This window comes from Podarcis erhardii, assembly GCF_964252035.2.
Source record: "Podarcis erhardii genome assembly, chromosome: 6".
In the NCBI taxonomy this organism is placed as follows: Eukaryota; Metazoa; Chordata; class Lepidosauria; order Squamata; family Lacertidae; genus Podarcis; species Podarcis erhardii.
This window is the reverse complement of record NC_138510.1, coordinates 81,436,596-81,455,549: the sequence shown is the minus strand read 5'-3', so window position 1 is coordinate 81,455,549 and position 18,954 is coordinate 81,436,596. Positions and strand designations below refer to the sequence as shown.

At 39.4% G+C, this 18,954-nt stretch overlaps 1 protein-coding gene and 1 long non-coding RNA gene across 3 annotated transcripts in view; one reads left to right on the top strand and one right to left on the bottom strand.

Annotated features, from left to right (window-relative positions):
- Nucleotides 1-16,900, top strand: part of WDR47 (WD repeat domain 47) — a 34,862-nt gene extending 17,962 nt beyond the window's left edge. Inside the window, exons 6-16 of one of the 2 annotated variants that reach the window (XM_081865800.1) lie at nt 1,369-1,495; nt 3,555-3,733; nt 4,081-4,311; nt 6,200-6,275; nt 7,761-7,918; nt 9,422-9,502; nt 11,535-11,704; nt 12,720-12,890; nt 13,444-13,575; nt 14,640-14,858; nt 15,365-16,900. In XM_081865800.1, coding sequence (XP_081721926.1) covers nt 1,369-1,495; nt 3,555-3,733; nt 4,081-4,311; nt 6,200-6,275; nt 7,761-7,918; nt 9,422-9,502; nt 11,535-11,704; nt 12,720-12,890; nt 13,444-13,575; nt 14,640-14,858; nt 15,365-15,507 — 1,687 coding nt within the window. In that variant the 3' untranslated portion in view covers nt 15,508-16,900. The remainder of the gene's footprint in view (nt 1-1,368; nt 1,496-3,554; nt 3,734-4,080; nt 4,312-6,199; nt 6,276-7,760; nt 7,919-9,421; nt 9,503-11,534; nt 11,705-12,719; nt 12,891-13,443; nt 13,576-14,639; nt 14,859-15,364) is intronic. The other variant, XM_081865801.1, reaches the window with a different exon arrangement.
- LOC309343983 lies at nt 8,883-18,790 on the bottom strand. The gene is made up of 4 exons (XR_014157477.1): nt 18,541-18,790; nt 14,590-14,822; nt 13,438-13,656; nt 8,883-9,483 (listed from the first exon to the last, which is right to left on the bottom strand). It is a non-coding gene; the product is annotated as an uncharacterized lncRNA (long non-coding RNA).
- Between the last annotated feature and the right edge of the window lie 164 nt (nt 18,791-18,954).

Here is an 18,954-nt window from a genome sequence, read left to right as displayed (position 1 = left end):
TAGGTAGCTGTGTTGGTCTGACGCAGTTGAAAAAAATTAAAAAATTGTCCAGTAGCACCTTCGAGACTAACTAAATTTGTTCTGGGTACAGTGGTACCTCGGGTTAAGAACTTAATTCATTCTGGAGGTCTGTTCTTAACCTGAAACTGTTCTTAACTGAGGTACCACTTTAGCTAATAGGGCCCGCCGCACTGCTGCTGCACGATTTCTGTTCTCATCCTGAAGCAAAGTTCTTAACCTGAGGTAGTATTTTTTTGGGATAGCGGAGTCTGTAACCTGAAGCATCTGTAACCTGAGGTACCACTGTATAAGCTTTTATGTGCATGCACACTTCTGAGTTGAAACTGTTTGTCATTTATGTGCTGCCAAAACCTCCTGAGGCTGTTTTGTTCTGTTTTATGATATATTTATTTGTGTTTTTAATAGTGTTAAAACCAGGGCTGACACATGCTGACGCTACTGAACAGATGGCTGAGTCTCTTAAACGATCTCTGCCAAATTTTCTGTAGGCATGTTAGAATCTAGTTGGGACTTTTGTGGTCCACTTAAAAATAGAGTGTATCAGCATTATTGGTAATCTATATGTTGTGCCTATGGGTCATCTTCAGTTGCTGATACTTCTTTTGTCTTAAAGGATCTTCACATCACTTTTCTAGCCCTAGTGGGACACTTCACTTAGTGCTTCCCCACACTTCGCTAGTCCCACACCTAGAAAGCATAGGTCTGATTAGTTTATCTGCTTTCCCCCACGAAAATCAATTCTTTACTTCTGAATCGGAGCAAGCATCAATCCATGTGTAAACTGAATGACTTTTGCTCCGATTAATTGGTAGAGTGGGTTTTCAGGGATAAAGCATCAGGACAAGTGGAAGTATGGACAAGCCTTACTTTCTTTAAGTACCCTCTGGACCTCTCACAATAACATTTGCTCATGCACTAGATTGTTCATCTTCTTTGAGAGATATTGCTTCCCTTAGTTTGCTATGGGTCTTGAGCCACGTGGCAAACTCCAATTCCCTCTGCTATTTTCAGGGGAACACATTTTGCCAGTTGTTGTCTTGAGGGATAGTAAAGCTCACTTCCTACCCCCCCCCCACTTTTACTTTTTAAAGTCTGGAATGTTAAAACATTTTAGATATGTCACTTTCTTTGTCACCCAGCTGTTCTGTGAGACCAGCGAAGGACTGTGAGCATGGAGGGAAATGTTGCTATCATAGTTGTGGAAAGATTTTTTTTCTGGCCTAAGTTTGGGAAATGGTTAGCATGTATTTAAATCATGAGTATCTGTATATATAAGATGTATTTTCAAAATGTTTTAACATAAAAGAAAATTTAAACCCTTTTTCCTGGTCTCTGTATCCATGAAAGATGTGATACGCCAATTGATCCCCAGCCTTTGTCAGGCAGTGAGACTGTGTGCCAGAACTCAGTTCCAGAAAAAGAGCCAGCAAATGGAACACAGAATCAAGGACCAGCCAAGCAAGAAAAAAATGAGGTAATGGAAAAATTTTGCTTCTACCTAATAAAGGGCCTTTGAATTTTCCTGCTTTGATTGGTAATAACAAAATGCATACTGTAGTGTTCTTTTCCGCAGCTCATATGCAATGCGTACTGTAATGGGAACTCCTGTACAAAGTGATTTTTTTTGAAGCTTGCTTTTCTATAGCAAGCATGCTTGCTGTGCATTCTGCATACTTAATTCCTGATTCATCTAAAAAGTGTGTGAGTGTGTCCCTCTGTAAAATACTCTACTGGTTGCCATATAAACGTAAAAAGGGGTTTGTGGGGTCCCAAATATATTTATGCAGCAATTTTATTTCATGGCATGCAGTCCCAGTATTTCGAAGTAGATTTATGTGAATGTTTTTATTATGATTATTATTTTTAATTTGTTTTTATTTAAGATTTCCTTTTTTTCTTTTTTAAAAAAATTATTTTGTGTGGATATTTTGATGTTTTTGCTTAGGCACTCTCTCCAGGGTATATAGAAGAAAATGTCATTATGGGGGAAACCATTCCTACAATTTATAACACAATGGATAGGATCAAGGGGAGAATAATGCTTTGGAACCCACTCCTTGTCATTTCAGGCCTGTGCATCTGTTCCAAAGTCTCCCATGAGGGTTGGGGAAGGGTTATAGTGAGAAGGGGATCAATGAAAATCTCTGCTCACAAAGGTGCATCTGCTGCTTTAGCCAATTTTATCCCTTCTGCTGAAATGACCCTTGAGCTCTTCCTCACACTGTTCCAGAGGGACCACCATAGTCAGGAGTAGCTTTTCAGGAGCTGCAGTCATGGTGTAGGAAGAATTAAGAAACCTCCAATTCTTGATCCAGTCCATTGTGATAAAACTTCTACAGAAGTTCAGTCCTCCACTGAAATCCAGAAAACATCTCTTCCTTAGAAACTCAGTACTGCTATTTTAAAAATTCCTGCTCTTTTATGAGGGCTGAGATGTGGCACCGCACAAGAAGGATGTCTTCCTCTTCAGTCTTCTTTTTAAAGCCAGCCAACCAATGGGGAGCAGGGAGCCACAGAACCAGACAAAGCATGCAATTTGCCTCCATGCTCCAAAGCTAATTCTGTTTTGGAACTACTTAGCATTAGGACAGGGGTCATCAAACTTTTTCAGCAGGGGGCCTCAGACCTTGGGGGGGGGGCAGACTATATTTTGAAAGGGGGGAAATGAACGAATTCCTATGCCCCACAAATAACCCAGAGATGCATTTTAAATAAAAGCACACATTCTACTCATGTAAAAACACCAGGCAGGCCCCACAAATAACCCAGAGATACATTTTAAATAAAAGGACACATTCTACTCATGTAAAAACATGCTGATTCCCGGACCGTCCACGGGCCAGATTTAGAAGGCAATTGGGCCGGATCCGGCCCCTGGGCCTTGGTTTGCCTACCCATGCATTAGGACTTCATGCCTGTTGTTTGTTGAAGCTTGCCTGCTCGCAGTACAGAATGAGATAAAAGTTGTGACTGTGGCATATAAGCAGACCTGCCATTAATTTGGGAAAGTATATAGGACAACATGTGTTCTTGGTATGCTTGGTGAGGTTGCAGTGTTCTTTGTAACATGCTTGCAAAATGTTTCTTCCCACTCCATTCAGTATCTACCTTTACGAAGCAATAAGTTTTAAAACTTGATTGCTTTGATCAAAATTTTTGAGCCGGCAAGTGAACACAAAGTATGTGGCAGCAGCAAATGTAGAAATGTGTTTCCTTTGTTGTCTAGTCATGGGAGATTTCCATTTAAAATCAAATTATGCATTCTAGAATTTTGTTCATGATTTTCCAAGCCTTTATGTTATGTTGTTTTTTTTAAAAAAAACACTTTCAGTAAGTTTACAGGCGTGTCTTCATGTTTTCCAGGTGAGGTAAAAGACAGAATGAGCATACACCACCAAATGTTTAATGCTATGTTACACTTAAGTAAAGAGCCGTTGCTTTTTTTCTGCCTCTGGTAATGTAAAATTTTATTGGTGTGGTGATAAAGAACTGTAATGAGAATGATGATTTTATTTATGTCCGATCTTGTTTAGCTTCGTGATTCAACAGACCAATTTCAGGAATATTACCGACAGCGATTACGATACCAGCAGCACTTAGAACAGAAGGAGCAACAGCGACAACTATATCAGCAAATGTTATTAGAAGGAGGGGTAAACCAGGAGGATGGTTCAGATGCACAGCAAAATCTTACAGAGCAGTTTCTTAACAGGTTGGCTATGATATCTTTGTGGTTTTCAGGTTATGATTTGTTCAATAGGAAAGACTACAATCTTAGCCTTACTCTAGAGTCAATGGAATTTACTTTGAAATAAATGCTGACAGTCGCTAAAAAGAATATTTTCAAATCTGATTATAGTTTTCAGCATAATTTTGTTATAAAATGACTTTCACAGTAAGTTCCGCAGCATTGCTGATAGGATGTGATGACGTTCTTTTTGTATTAATTTGATGCCTTTCTTAAGTCTTATTAACCAAATACCATATTGGTGACAACACCAATTATGGTAATTATGCTTTCATAGCTCTTCATTTATGTTTTTTTAATGTATCCTGCAGGTCTGTTCAGAAGTTGGGGGAGTTAAATATGGGAATTGACAATCTGGGAAATGATGTGCAAACACTTAACCAGCACTGCAGTGGCAGCAAAGGAACCGTATCCATCCTACCAGATTCTAGTCAGAGAACAGCAAATGCTAATGTACAGTTCAGTACAAGCACACCTCAGAAACTTGGGTCCACTAATCAGATACCATCTCTTGAAGAATCACCTGTCCATGGAAATAAAATGTAAGTACTTGGAACACTCTTGTGCATGTCAGTGCTACTTCTGCACTAAGATTAATAATATGCAGATCAATTTGATGTGCCACCCTCGCAACATATTGTGCCTTGCTCAGTCATTGGGTAGAATACTTTTGACTGTATCCAGAGCAGCAGCAGTGGAGTTTCTTCTCCTCCTCATCTGCACCACCAAAATCTTCCCTGGAGCTGATCTGGAGGCTGCACACAGGGAGTTGTTGAAGAGAGGAGGGGAAAGTTCATTTCTGCTAGCCCACATCTCTTGCACCAGAAAAATAGGAGTAATGGATACCACCCATGCCAAATTTGGATAAAATTTTTACAAGTAAACATACATGTAACAAATGAACATTCATTTCCTGGAGTGTTTTCAGTCTATTTGTTCTGGTTGGAATCCATTCACTGGTTGGGTATGATCTCATCTGGCGATGAGGCAGGAGAACATAGAATTCTGGCAGGCAGGTGTTTCTCTGTTTTTTCTCTCCTGCCTGAAGAAGCAGTTTGCAGAGCCTCTTCTCAAAGTATATTAGTGGTCAGTATACCTTTCTGTCAGCCTGCTCTCTCCCTTCAGCAGCCACTCCTCTTTCTCTCTTTTCAACTCTCTGCCCTTATATCGACCACTTTGGCTTAATCCGTTTTTATTTACCCCTCCTTTAATTTAACAGGCTTTTCCCCCTCATGCAATTAGCTCTCAACCTTTCTGTTCCCCTGAGTAAGGAAAACACACAAAGCCCCACAAAAACCTCTTTCTGTGTATACTTTCCCCTCCCTGGACTGTTCCATCAGGCAGGGTTAACAATCACATAGTTACATAATCATCTGTTGGGGCCCACAACAGTTCTAACCGCCACTCGCCATATTCAGTAGACTGGGCTCTGTCATCTGCACTGGATTCCACTGTATTTCTGGACCCTATTCAAGGTGCTGTTGTTAACTTTTTAAAACCCTAAATACCTTGGGGCTAGGCTACCTAAAGGACTGAAGAGCTGGCAATCTCCAGGTGTGCCTATCAGATGGGGAAAAGTGGGGAGGAAGGACTTTTTCAGTTGTGGTGCATTAGTGCCTTCAACAGAGAGGTTTGTCTGGTGTTTGCATTGTGGTCTTTGGTGCCAGGTGGGGATCTTTTTAATTATACTGTTTTAGTGTGTAGCTGTTTTATCCTGAATTTCTAATGGTTTTGTGAGTGTTGCATTGATATTTTCTTATATAGTTGGTTCATAACTTTTATGCTCAGAGAACTTTGTTGATGAGCAGTACAAAAAGCATTAATTATTTAGTCTACCTGAAGCTATTACTAAAGATAAAATACATAAAACAGAATTAAATACATTACACAGTTATCCGTCAGATAAGAGTTTGCTACCCTGAAGAATTTAACTCATCAACCCCACAAACTTTTCTCCTTAAAATTGCTACTTTAAAAGCAAAACAGGCCACTTTTTCAGAGGTCCAGGGGAACCTGCCCCCCCCCAAGTTAGTCAAATATTTAAACAATTTAATTATATGAACACGGCTGCTTTTAAGTCCTCATAGCTTGGGCAAACCAGTAAGTAGTGGGCAAGTATTCAGGCAGATTACCTCCACGTGGACAAACTCTCTTCATAGGGCATTCCTCAATAATGTCCTTCAATTATGGCAGCACATAAAAATATCTTCAATAATTACTCTAGAATTTGAAGATGTCAGTTTATTGCTGAATAACCAGCAACAGACAATTATATATTTACATTTGTTGCTTGATTTAGAATAAGAAGGGAAAGGAGAAGAATGGAGGGCAGCACCAAGAAAGCAAGGGAAGCAGAGGAAGGTGACATGGGTATAAATAACAGGGAAAGTTGCATTTAAATTTGAATTTAAATTTTGTGTATCAAAACAGAATACCAGAGCATGGTGCCATTCCAGCACAACATGAAGATTCTCCAGGGAATTTAACAAGAGCAAGTGGTGATGAGGTAGGACTTAATAGTATCTTGCATTACAATGAAAAGGCTCAATCCTAAAAAAAGTTTTATTGTTGTTTTTTCAAAATGTAAAAAATAACAGGTAAACAATAAGAAACTGTACAGTGCAATGGTGGAATACCCCAAAATATAGTCATAGTTTTACTGCCAATCACTTGGACATGAAGAACAGATATGACTGTGGAATATCTCAAAAAATGACAATCCCATATTTAAGACTCATGCTAGGTACCCTTTCCACAAGACTTCATGTGTCCCAGAAGGCCAAGGAAAATTACTGTTTTTATTCACATAACTAATAAAAGGAAACTAATTTATATTAAAAAGATGTTTTGTAGTACCTGACCTTCTAAATGAGTGTATTTTCATTTCGCACAAAAAGTTAAGGCTATAAACTAGAACATGACTGTCTCATGCTTATCCCAAGCATTTAAGATGGATGCAACTTGAACTTATTGTCCAGGTTACCTAAATGCCATAGTTTGTATAATCATGTCACTGTTGCAGCATCAGGGCTGGTGCAAATATAGCATTCATTATCATTATTTTTGTAAATCCACAAATGTCCTAAATGTGAATTCCTTATCATACTTGTATTCTGCCACATAGTACACACAGGTCCAACTTTCTGAGGACAGTGCATTCCCAGGAAATTGTTCATCAGGGGAGCATTCACATAATGAGCTGATGATTTCAATTATTTCCCATGGGAACATTTCTAATCTGTGATTTGTCCATTGTCTGTCCCTCCCTCCCTCGCCATGGTTTCTACCTGAAACTGCTGCAAATCAGCAAAAGCCAAACAAAGGAAAAGTTGATTTGTGCAATCTTTCACCACTTTGTCCAATCCCTCTCCTTCCCTCCATGGTTTCTGCCCTAAACGGCTGCTGCCAGCCAGCAAAATAAATGCAAGTAAGGAAGTGGACAAACTGTGGCTGCTCAGATATCTGAATCAGCTGTTTGTGTAGTGAGGTTTGGGTATACTTTTTGTGTTTAGATAACTGAGATTTTGGATAATGAACGTTCCAGTATCAAAACCTGCATATAGTGTAGTATAGTGTTACCTAGTGGCACACCACAAGCATTCTAGTGTGTTTAGAAGCACACCAACCAAATATCTCATTTAAATAGACTCCACCCCAGTGAAGGTGAAAATTTACCCTTAGTTTTTACATCCATTGTGTTCCCCATGTTGGGGGTGGCATTATATCATCATGTGTTGGAGACGTGGGAAATACTTGGACAACAGTAGAGAGTTTAAGTTTTGGCTTTCAACACTGACCCTTTTTCACAGTTTCACAAATTACGGTTTATGAATCCCTGAACTATTGCCCAAACCAGGTGTTGCTTTCATATTTCTTATGTTGAGTTGATGTGCAACCTTTTCCTAATATTAGAATAATATCATGTATGGCATTCTAGTTGTAAAGAACTATGGAGAAATAGTCACTTGTATTGTAACTTTTGACACAACAGGATGACAAATCAAAAAAGCAATTCATTTGTGTCAATACCCTAGAAGATACACAAGCTGTCAGAGCTGTGGCTTTTCATCCAAGTGGCACTCTTTATGCTGTTGGCTCAAATTCTAAAACTTTAAGAGTATGTGCCTATCCCGAACTCCAGGAATCAAGGTAGGAGTAATTATTGATTGTTAATCTGTCTCTCATCAGTTATGTCTGACATTTGTATCCATTTCTGCTCTGCTTTTCTGACCCTCATTTTCTCCATTTCTTATTTTTTAACATGTCATTGATTATTGTGGAACTTTACCCCTTGAGGGCTACAAAAATATTAGTCTAGGTATTTCACACGAATAGGGCTACTCTGAAAAATGTAAAACTCTCTTATATTAATAGAATTTCACTATTCTATAACTTCATTTTCGGAAAGCAACCTGAAACATTGGCATTACAAGTGACACAATTTTTGCCCCATTATCCTCATTGCATTTTTATAAGCATGGTTAGGAAATTGAAGGCAGACAAAAGGTTCAAACTGTTCTCAAGATCATTTTCGAACCAATGCTAAACTGGAAGTCAGTTACTGTTGTGCCGTTGCTGAGAAGTTACCATATGTTTTGCTGTTGATATTGAAGTGAAAGCTTATACGTAGTGAAAATAAAGTTTTCTCCCTGCCCATTTTTTTATGTATGAACTTGGGGCTGCTGTCCCTGCTCTTGCTGCTCACCAACCCAGCTACATATATCTTTATGCCTTACACCCCCCCATCCCCTCACAGCTCCTTCAGATCAACGTCTGTTCCCTCACAGCTCCTCTGTATACCTCCAACCATGCTTTATTCAAACCTCTGCTGTTGTTTAAATCTGACATCTCTTTGCCCCCCTCTCTTGCAAATTCAGGATTGTGGTTACATATCCTTCAATGGGGGCTGCACGATGACCTTACATTTTTATGTACATAGAAAAATGGAGGTTGCCAGTGACAATCTTAAATATTCTGATGAATAGGAAGCAGAACAAGCAGAAACAAAAGTGTTAAAAAGGGAATTTCAGCAAATTCCTACCTGAATAACTACCATAAGGTGAACTTCTTGACTGTCCAACTATGGTTAGCAAATAAACAAACAAACAAAAAATAAATGCCAAATATAAGTTACTTTATTATTTACAGGATTTTTGTGAGGTTCACTGTAGCCCATAGTAATATTAGTTACTATGCATAGGTGACCAGTAGCAAGTTCTAATATTAGTGAGCTTGGCAAGCTGTTTCACTGAAATTGGTGAAATTACTTGAAATTGTTTTTGGACCCATGCTATTTCACTTTTGCTCAAACATCTGAGTAAAACAAAAAACAATATGAAGTAGTTTGAACTCCTCCATATATCATGCTTAGCTTTCTCACCCCTGTGGACTTGTGTGGCTGCAAGCATGGCAAATGGGAGCAAATGTCGGAAGCAAACGCTGTAGTAGGATGGGATGTTGTTCAGTGAGTTGGCTCTTTGCATTATAAAATGTTGCCGAGTGTAGTGCTGCTGTTGTTTTAAATGTGACCCATCACAAGCCAGCCTTCACCTTGTGAAATTTAAAAAGCCATAAATATGTTACTCTTACAGAATATTTTGTGTGTGTGTGTCTTTAGTCTCTTTATAACTTGTTTGCTTATATGCTGTTTAGCTCCTCCTCTGCTGTTCCTCGAAAACTGGTATTTGACTTAGGCAGATCTCCGCAGTCTTCCTCTGTAAAGATGACAACAAAGTAACTAGTAAATTTATAGTATTTCCTCTTACAAACACTTTGGAGTTGCCAGATCATTTGGCTTTGTTTCTTTTGGCTTTGTATTATGTGCCTGCTCCATAACTACTTGAGTATACCACTTTCTCCATATTTTGTACTCCTCTGCTTTCACTCTTCATACAACAGCCTCACTTTACAGCTTCTGCAGCATGACCTTTTTTTAAAAAAAATCTGCTATCACTAAAAGCTTCTTGGTTGTATTAGCTTTCAGTTGCCTTATTAGCATCTTGCTTTTATTTAAACTGTCCAATAGCCAAATATTTACGTGATTCCACTGCTTTTACAGTTTCTACCTTTGCGTGTAAGTAATGATGGTTAATCAGCTGTTTTCCTGCATCTTTAATAAATAATGGTTAAATTAAGATAGAGAAGAAAAATAATGGCAGGTAGATTATTATTTCTGTTACCTTTTTAACTAAGAACTTTAAAGCAGTCTTGCAATTTCCAAGATACAAGATTTTTGCACATGAAAAACTACAGTAGAAATGGAAATTAGTATGTGACTGTATCTGAAAATCATGAAATCTGGTTTCCTCTCTTAGAAGATTACTTGAAGTCTTTAGTTTTCCATTTATTTTTTGCCTTTACAATGCTTAAAGTGTTATATTAGAAGTGGCTAATTAGCTTTAGGAAAGTGGAAGTTGTGGTATTCCTGCTCTTTAGGCATGCACATTCAGTAGTAAGAAAATGTACTGTGGCAGGGAAGTATAGGGGTTGAATGTGCTAGCTCCATCCTCAATATCCTTCTGTGAGTTGGAAGGTGACTGTTTGAAGTAGAGAACCTTCTGTACTCATGAAAGGTCAGGGGGTGGCGCTTGCGCACTCATTCCCATGCCCCCCTTGTTGGTTTGTTTTTGCTTATTGTCATTACCTTGTTAACTTTTCCATTAATGCAATGGTCAAGATCTGAAGATACCAATAGTCTTGCAAGTCTCCTGTAGCTGCCTTCCAATGTTTGTCATGCTCCCTAAATGTTCTGAAAGTCTGCTCACCCCTCTTGGTGCGGTGGCGTTGCAGGACAGCAGAGGCTTCACTGGAGCCCCAGGGTGGGAACTGGAACTGCCGTGCCCTTCCTGATAGGTGGGCAGGGGGGGCAGAAGCCCCCACCACCTATGAGGAACCGGATCCTAGCCTGCACCCTGCTTTGGCAAATGGGGATGCAGGCTGGGATCCTCTTTGTTCAGTTAATGCTGAATGTGCACATCTGAAGGGGACTCCTGTAATCTGAAAACAAAGTGGCTTGGCTTTAGCTGCAGTAGTGCCAGAAGCAGTCTGTTGCGTTTTAATTAAATTCTGATTTAATTAATTAAATTCTGTTGTCTCAGCTGAACTTCTGGTAGGCAGGTGCATTGGTGAGGAAAATGATTTTACAAGTTAAAAAAGTATGGATTTCCCCTACATTCTGCTAAAGGCAAAACTAGATTAGTGATTAGAGATTGATAATCAGATCTCTCAGGTTCTCATAAGAACAGTGTGTTGGGATCCCATATTGGACAAGGACAGTGGTATTGGGCAGAAGTTATCTTGTTCCCACCAGGCTATTTGTTTATTGTGTGTTTAATTTAAAATGTATTTCTATTAATTTAAAGGGTTTCTAAAGGTTGGAGAAGGACCTTAGCTCAATGGCAGAGCATCTGCCTTGCTACAGAAGGTTCTAGTAAGAGCTGGGCACTGTGTTCTGCACCATTTTTTAAGAAGCACTTTACAGCTCATTAAAACAATTAATATAAGCCTTTTGAAGGTGCTTTTTTGCATGCTCAAGAAAAACAGACTTTCCTTAAAAGTGCATCACTTTAGAAGAGGGACCCTTTCTGTAGTTCACATTTTTAATACAAAAGAAACAATAAATAATTTTAAATGCAATTATGTCATTTAAAAATATTTACTAATTACTCTATCCTTCCAAAAGAGTAGAATTATTAGCCTTTTGTTACAGACCCTGTCCAGACATGCAAAAGCACAAAATCATCTTACTTTCATTTGCCCCCCCTAGTGATAGTAACACTCCTAAGCAGCCTGTGGTACGTTTCAAAAGGAACAAACATCACAAAGGATCAATCTATTGTGTGGCCTGGAGTCCCTGTGGACAATTGCTGGCAACTGGTTCCAATGACAAATATGTTAAAGTGCTACCTTTCAATGCAGACACCTGCAATGCAACAGGTAAGTATAAACTGTTGTTACAATTGCTTGTAACAATTGACTTTTTATACACTTAAGAGCATATAATTTCTTGCATTGTTCAGGGGATGAGAAAGCTTTCATATCGGCTATAAATAATTTGTCCTAGCAAACCCCGACTCCTCTCCAAGGAGCTGTCAGTCGCAGCGTCTGCACGTGCCACCATCTTGGGTTGTTGTTCTTAACTTATGGTCTCTGTGTGTGGTTTGGGAGCTGCATGGTCAGGGAAAAAACAATGCTGTCCAGGGTTGTAAAGACTGCGGAAAGAATAATTGGTTCACTCTTCCCATCTTGGATCAAATCTATGCTTCCAGGTGCCATAAGAAAGATGCAGAGATAGTGCAGGATAGTGCGCACCCCGGAAATGATCTCTTTCAGCTTCTGCCTTCTGGAAGAAGGTACAGGGTTATAAAGACTAGGACTAGCCACCTGAGAAACAGTTTCTATCCAAATGCAATTTTGGTTTTAAACACAGTGTAAGGTAGTCTCTATGGGAGTATATTGTATTTAATTATGGGGTATCAGAGTTTTTAGCGGGCTAACCAGGCTGAGATAGCAGGCTTGTTGGTTTCTGAATGTCTGATGTAGATTTTCAATTTCATTGTTCTGTATGGGACAGTGACAATAAAGAGGATCGTATCGTAAGAAAGCTTAAAAAAAATTAAAAACCTTAGCTTTAAATCTTTGGAAGATTTTTTTTTAAAATAAAAAACCAGACCAGTTGTAGTAGTATAAATGTAAACTATTGTACTGCTATATACTGTGCCATCTACATACATGAAGGCAGTAATTCTGCAGTGCGGTACTTTTCAACCCAATACCAGACTGGCACAATTTTTCTCTGTGTGGGATTGAGTTTTGTTTTTTGCAAACAGTTTGGTGAGACTCAAACGTTGCTGTGTTTTAACATCAAGTAGTGTCCTGAATGATTATAAAACACTCTCTCTCTCTCTGTGTGTGTGTGGTAATTGTCCACTCTGTTCTCCATCTGTTTTAGGGCCAGATTTGGAATTCAGCATGCATGATGGAACCATTAGGGATCTAGCTTTTATGGAAGGTCCCGAAAGTGGTGGTGCCATTTTAATAAGTGCTGGAGCTGGGGACTGTAATATTTACACAACAGACTGCCAGCGAGGGCAAGGCCTCCATGCTTTGAGTGGTCATACTGGTACGTTTCTGGTCAAGCTTTGGTAGCCTTTGGTCTCAAGTCAGTTTTACTAACAACAGTGTGTGTTGCTGGATTAATGAACCATTTTAATAAAGTTTAAAATGTACCACATTGTACACTTTACTGTGTAAATTCACAAATTTTGGCAAAACTACCCCTGTTGCATGTAGAACTTGCCATTTCTCTTACTTGTGCATTTTGCTGACAAACGTGCATTCCTGGTTAGTACAGTGGTACCTTGGGCTAAGTACTTAATTCGTTCTGGAGGTCCATTCTTAACCTGAAACTGTTCCTAACCTGAAGCACCACTTTAGCTAATGGGGCCTCCCGCTGCTGCTGCGCCACCGGAGCACAATATCTGTTCTCATCCTGAAGCAAAGTTCTTAACCCGGGGTACTATTTCTGGGTTAGCGGAGTCTGTAACCTGAAGCATATGTAACCTGAAGCATATGTAACCCGAGGTACCACTGTATATCAATAATTTAAATCATCAATGCAATAATATCAATATTTGTATTAATAATTAATACAAATCAAAATTCCTTACATGCAGGTCACATTTTAGCACTTTATACATGGAGTGGATGGATGATAGCGTCTGGCTCCCAAGACAAGACCGTACGATTCTGGGATCTCAGAGTACCTAGTTGTGTTCGCGTTGTTGGAACAACATTTCATGGAACTGGTAAGGTTACTGATGATGAAGCCAAGAAAAAATCCTTGCCATGGTTGGCCAGTCGAGTTGCTGCTTGGAAAACAGCAAGTTCTGTGCATAAATATTTGGAAACAAATTCACATAAATTAACTTCTGTTCACAAGGTTCCAAGGCCCATTTCAGTAATAGGACCCTGGATATAGAAAGCACTAACTCCTGGAGGTGTGGCTGTGCCACTTTTCAGCTTTAGGGGCCAGCTGTAAACTTTCGTTTCCAATCAGACTTTTTGGGTGTAGAGGAATGCCCTCTATAAAACTTTCACATATTATAATTTACTATGTTGCTGATTTAATTTTTTTTAACTATTGACTGCTTCATGTATCGTTGCAACCCACCCTATTGTCTTTGGATGAAGAGAGGGACATCAGATTTTAAAATAAGTGCAAAGGCTAGCAATCCTAAAATGTATCTGATACCTTTTATCAGGAAAATGAAGGCAATGATTGCCAGTTTTTAAGGAGCCAAGGTTAGATCCATTTCCTGTCTCATACTGGTATTGAAGATTGTTTTTTTAACATACAGAAGAACTTGTTTGAAACATTAACCAGTGTTTGCTGTTAGTTAAAAGTACATTTATAGCAGATCTGCAAGGATAAACAACCATACCTGCCATATTTTTCTAAATTTAAATGACAGTACAAGTAAATAATTAAGTGATAGTACAGTTAAAAAGATTTATTAATATCATATCATATCATCTATGTACATGTTGCCCCCCCCCCCCGCCAAGGAACAGGTATGGAAGGCCCCTGCCCCAAGGGACTTACAACCTATAATAAACATAGGGAAACGGAAGAAAAGGCAGGCATGCACAGGCAGGGGAAGAATAATGATTATCTCAATAGCACATGCTTTGGGCTTATTTACATCTTCCCTGGTCCCTATGCTGAATTGTATCAGATGCCTGGAAATGCATCTGCCTTTATTCTGATCTATATTTTATAAGGACTTCTTTAAAAAATCTTTATTGTAAACAACACACACATTATCTAGAGAAATGGTACTGATTTCATTTATGGGATTTCTCCTTGCAGGCAGTGCTGTGGCATCAGTAGCTGTAGATCCTAGTGGTCGTCTTCTAGCTACAGGCCAGGAGGATTCCAGCTGTATGCTGTATGATATTCGTGGAGGGCGAATGGTGCAGAGTTACCACCCTCATTCCAGTGATGTCCGTTCTGTCCGCTTTTCCCCTGGGGCTCATTACCTTCTCACGGGTTCTTATGATATGAAAATAAAAGTGACAGACTTGCAAGGTAATTTAACTGCTAAATCAGCAGTGAAATAACAGGGAATATTCATTTTTCATTTTTTAAGACAATTTCATGGATTACCAGAAAGCAGAGAAAGAAATGCCATGGGTAGCTGCTGCTTCAAACTTTACTACTAGGAAGTATGAAGTGGGATTTGTGAGCAAGATCTGTTCGCCTCAGAGGGCTTCTGAAGCGCAAGGTGGTTGTTGCTATTGAAACCTGCAAGTTCTTTACACACTGGAATTATGCCCAATTACTTGGGAGTAAGCTCCCCGCAATTCAGTAGACATGTATAGCCTTGTGCTGTAAAGGTAGAAATGGGGAAAGAAGAACAAATCATCTGTGCTGCTTCTTTCACTGCCCCTTGGCAGCATATGAACCGACCTTAATGAGTTACTGAGTTATCAGGATGTGATGTAAAAGTTGTTGTAAATGCAATCAAGTGAAGTGAATGGTGATTCTGTAAAAAGTTCGAGTAAACAATAATGACTCTCATTTCTTTTTCACAGGGGACCTTACCAAGCAGCTCCCAACTATGGTGGTAGGGGAGCATAAAGACAAAGTGATTCAGTGCAGATGGCATACACAAGATCTTTCCTTCTTGTCATCTTCTGCAGACAGAACTGTTAAACTCTGGACCTATAATGGCTAAAGAGTAGTTTTTAAGCCTACAGATAAAGCACACACATTTAAGACTATTGGAACATTAAATTAGGCATTAAAAAGAGCAGCATTTGATCAGGAAAGCATCTCATGGAGAAGAGATGTTTCCCTTCAGTTACCCGATTGCTAGGAGGTGTTGGTGTGTGATAGTATTATTGTTCAGTGCTTTCCATGTGATCTCATGCTGCTGTGACCTATCGTAGTCTTGCTGCCGAAGTCTGTTGAACAAGCTCTTGCAATGTCAGTGTGCACTCCAAAAGACTAATTATGTGTTTACAGTTTAGTGTTTATTGCATTCTCTGGTCTTTGCCTCTATGACTATTTTATTTTCTACAGGAATAAAAACTGATTCATAATTAACTCAAGTTCACATGAAATATCGCTAGGTCCACACAAAATAGATTTTTTGAAAACAACAACTAGTTATGCTGTATTCTACACCGTTGCTTACATCACATCTTAACTAGTGGTCAAATTTGTTTAGCATCAAAATTTCATGTTTTGATTTTAGTATCTATAATTATGAACTTGAAAGGTGGTTAGGTAGTGGCTGACTCATGATCACAGTCCATTAGGTGTAATATGTTGGTTTTTAACTGGGATTGTTTTGATTGGATGTTCTACACTCCTAAGCTTTAGGTGGGGAAAAAAGCCTATTGGTTTGCTGAAGAGATGTTAAAACTTTTGAATGCAACAAAATACCTCTTTGTAAGGTACCGTAGGAAAGAAAGCATGCAGTTGGGTATGGTTGGTAACAGTAATTTTAATAACTACAGCCACGATCCCTCAAACCCTCATGCACACATGGGAGAAAACTGTATGCAGCTAGAGATTTCTCTGAAGTTTCTATCAGAACTGATTGTATTGCTGAAGATTTTAATATATATGAAGCGGAGAAGAAGTAGCTTGCTATTGTAACTGTGCAAATGACTATGATGAAGTCTTCAAAGCAACCTCTGGCTGCACATGCTGTTTCTCCTGTGTGTGCATGTAGAGTACCATATTAAAGGCAACAGCATGGCTTGAAATGCTATGTCTGCATGATAATGTAAAAGTAAATGATCTCCCAGTTCAGAGGCTTATTTTAATTTTTTTAATTTCTTGCACTGTCTATATAATACAGAATTACAAATTTATTTCTAAATATCTTTAGAGTATTATGTTTTATGTATTGTTTATATTTTCATATTGTACAGTTATGCTTTTAAATTAAATTCTTGAATATTTAGGTTATTTATTTGAAGTACAGTTAAGATTTGGTTTTTATTAATAAATTATGTGCACTGTAGCAAGACCTTTTTAACTATCATAAAAGTTGAGGTTACCATAGAAATGTATATGTGCTTTAAACTCAATAAAGACTTTGACACCTGATAGAGAAATGGGAAATTATTTTGGCATTTCTATGCTCAAAGATGTCTTACACTAATTATTATACAATGCACTATGGATGCTGTTCTAAAACAAGGAATGGGACAAATTTAAAAATATTGCTCCTGATCTTAATTAAGTCTTTCAATTAGTCTTATACATGTGGCTCCTCCTCTTCCAGGGCTTTCTAGATTGCCAACTCAATGGGTGTGCTTGGGTGGCTTTCCTTCAGGCAGGGAGGAAAATACCCACATATTCCAGAGGTCTTACGCCTATTTCAAAGTGGGCAAGGGCCATTCTAAAAGAACGAGGGAGGTGTTTATGGTGAGTTCCCGCACCCTTTTTCCTAGAAAAATAGAAATACTTTTAACTGACAGTTCCTGCTTTTTTCTGCTTGTCTGAAAATCTGAACTTGTCCAATAATATTAATGTACAAATTACAACAGTTATAACCTACACGCACAGGTACTCAGGTTCCTGTGGGAGATCTTGTATAGGTGTGTATAGAAAAAGCATAGGAAACCCTATCAAAGGGAGGGATTTCCATTGTGCATCACCTAACCATACCCACCTTTGTGGATGGCAGGATCTATCATGCATGTGGATTGAAAGCAGCAAGTTGTAAGCAAGTATGCATAATACCTTATTCAGATATATGGTTTCACACTTTCAACAGGTAAGTGTGTATGCAGCTTAAGTCTCAGGGTACTTAACCTTCCAAGATGAAACAGATATTTGCATCAAGGCAGTAGGAGCATAGCCTGGCAAAGGCATGCACCTCCCTGACAAAAAGACCATTAACAGGATAATTCAGGAGCTGAACATGAACTTTTCTTAATCATTTAAGATATGTTTGCATGCTGCTGTTGTGACCCAACTTAGATCATGCTGAAACTCTCCCAATCCACCAGTTGGAAAACCAGTGCATTACAGGATTACGGTACCTAAAATCTTGGCTGGTCTATCTCCTATGGGTGTCCCTGTTCTCCCTTTAAAAAGGTGCTCAGTTTTGGTGGTCTGTATAATAATCCAGTAAAACAAATCCCTGAAAACTCAACAAAAGACAACACAGATTAATGGAGAACGGTAGGTGCACATACTGTTCGGCAACAGTGTTCTGTAACGGACCTCTTTAAAAGTTTTACTATATTAAAGACAATACACTTTAAAAAACAAAAACAAAACCTACACAGCTTAATTGAAGCTTGAGGATGTGACAAAAGAGGGAAGTTAAACAAAATTTACCATCAGTGGGTAAGGTAAAGGTAAAGGGACCCCTGACCATTAGGTCCAGTCGTGGCCGACTCTGGGGTTGCGGTGCTCATCTCGCTTTATTGGCCGGTGTACAGCTTCCGGGTCATGTGGCCAGCATGACTAAGCCGGTTCCGGCGAAACAGCAGTTTACCTTCCCGCTGGAGCGGTACCTATTTATCTACTTGAACTTTGACATGCTTTCGAACTGCTAATTTGGCAGGAGAAGGGACGGAGCAACGGGAGCTCACCCCCTCACGGGGATTCGAACCACCGACCTTCTGATCGGCAAGTCCTAGGATCTGTGGTTTAACCCACAGCGCCACCCGTGTCCTCCATCAGTGGGTACTTCTAAATTAAAGCGGCTGCCCGCCCACCAAGGAGGACAGGGCTATACCACCTTTCAGCCGTTTTGTAGTACACCAGCTGCAATTCCGTCTTCTGCATAAGAGTCCCGGGTTTCGCAGAATCATGGATTTGGAAGGGACCCTCAGGATCATCTAGTCCAACCCCCTTGCAATGTAGGTATCTCAACAGGCGGTCCCCCATCCAATTTGAAACCACACCGGACCCTGCTTAGTTTTGCAAATGGGCTAAGCACTGTTATTGCTGCAATAAAAGTAAAACCTATCAGTTTAAGACCAAAAGCACTCTACTTCGAAATAAGATGCGATGCCTTTGCCTCTGCACTCTGGCGAGAAGAACTGGCCTCTCTTTTGCAGCACCACCCCGCGCGCATGTCGTCGAGACAAGAAAGCCCTGCCGAGCTAAACGGATATAAACTTACGCATCCCAACCTCGCCGCCGCCGCCGC